The sequence below is a fragment of the Nematolebias whitei genome, chromosome 15, assembly GCF_014905685.2.
Source record: "Nematolebias whitei isolate Nwh7 chromosome 15, NemWhi1, whole genome shotgun sequence".
NCBI lineage: Eukaryota > Metazoa > Chordata > Actinopteri > Cyprinodontiformes > Rivulidae > Nematolebias > Nematolebias whitei.
In genome coordinates, this window is record NC_056512.1 from 38,167,857 (window position 1) to 38,169,320 (window position 1,464).

A 1,464-nucleotide genomic window follows, 5' to 3' on the forward strand; every position below is an offset into this window, starting at 1 on the left:
AGTTTTGGTTTGGGTCTGGTTTAGTCTTGGATTTGGTCTAGTTTAGTTTTGGCCTGGTTTGGTCTAGTTTAGTCTTGGTTTTGGTCTGATTTAGATTGATTTTGAATTGGATGTGTTCCTGGTTTTATCCAGGGTCTGGTGCGCAGCTGGTTTCTGGTTACTGTGTGCAGTTTTTGGACTCAGGTCGCCCTGTCTAGCTCAGGGAGGACTCCTTTAACTCCAGCTGTCTTTTGTCCTCAGCCACCTGTGAGATGTGCGGGATGGTCGGCGTCAGAGATGCTTTCTACAGTAAAACCAAGCGGTTCTGCAGCGTTTCCTGCTCCAGAAGTTACTCGTCCAACTCCAAGAAGGCCAGCATCCTGGCCAGACTGCAGGTAGACATCCCGGACCTGCTGGTCCTGTCACTTTCATGTGGACCTGTGTAAACCCGTCTAGTGTGGCTGCAGGGTCTGTGTTGGGTTTAGAATAAATCAGGATTTGTGTTTTACTTCTTCTTAAAGTTACTTTTCTTACATTTTGTCTGAAACAGAAGAGCTCCGACAGAAGATGGAAACAACAGATAATTCAGGATCAGGTGTGGCTCTGATTACGTTCAAAATAAAAACAGAATTCAGGACTGTGGTGCTGAAAGACCCAATCCGGTTCGACAGGAACCAGATCCTTTCAGTCAGTGGACTAACCCGAAGTTCAGAGGTCATCAGTGGAGTCGCTGCTGTTGAATTTTACAACAAAGGGTTTGGTCCAAACATTTATAATCCTGGATGACTGACGAGCTTTTACCCTGTTTCTCCTTCTCATGTGTTTTTAAAGTTGTTTGCTGTTTGTTCTTTGGTTCTCCTTCAGTCCGTCTGAGAAAACTCTCCACTGAAAACGTTTTTTAACCAAACCTTCGTCTCTTTTGCAAACAGCAGCCCTGCCTCGTGTTTGTGTTTTCAGGGTAAACCTCCAACAAAGAAAGCTAAAGTTCTGCAGAAGCAGCCTCTGACGTCCAAACTCTCTGCCTTCAACCAGCTGCAGCCCCAGCAGCAGGGTGGGCTCCGAAAGAGCGGTGAGTTCAGAACCCCACTGAGGCGGACCACATTTAGGGTTTCTGTCAAACTGCGGAGGTATTAAAAACCATCAGGTTCCTGAAACGGCTCCTGACTCTGGGACTTCAACAAAAACAGTCAGATTTATTTTATAATCCATCATTCTGTAACATAACTTCTGATACTAGATTCATTATTTATTTATACTGTATTATAAATGTATACATAAATAATGGAAGTTTTCTTTTAACAAAATCACTGGTTTCCAGTTTAACTCCTAGTTATGTCACAGTTTAACTCTTACTTTAGTCACAGTTTAACTCTTAGTTTAGTCACAGTGTAACTCTTACTTTAGTTGCAGTTTAACTTCTAGTTTATTTCCAGTTTAGCTCCTAGTTTAGTCACAGTTTAACTCACAGTTTAGTCCTAGTTTAGT

The 1,464-nt window shown here is 42.8% G+C and overlaps 1 protein-coding gene across 1 annotated transcript in view; it reads left to right on the top strand.

Moving 5' to 3' along the window:
• Positions 1-1,464, top strand: part of LOC119421827 (MBT domain-containing protein 1) — a 14,636-nt gene that overhangs the window by 4,837 nt on the left and 8,335 nt on the right. Inside the window, exons 3-5 of the mRNA XM_037689191.1 lie at positions 241-374; positions 530-574; positions 937-1,048. Of these exons, the coding sequence (XP_037545119.1) occupies positions 241-374; positions 530-574; positions 937-1,048 (291 nt within the window). The remainder of the gene's footprint in view (positions 1-240; positions 375-529; positions 575-936; positions 1,049-1,464) is intronic.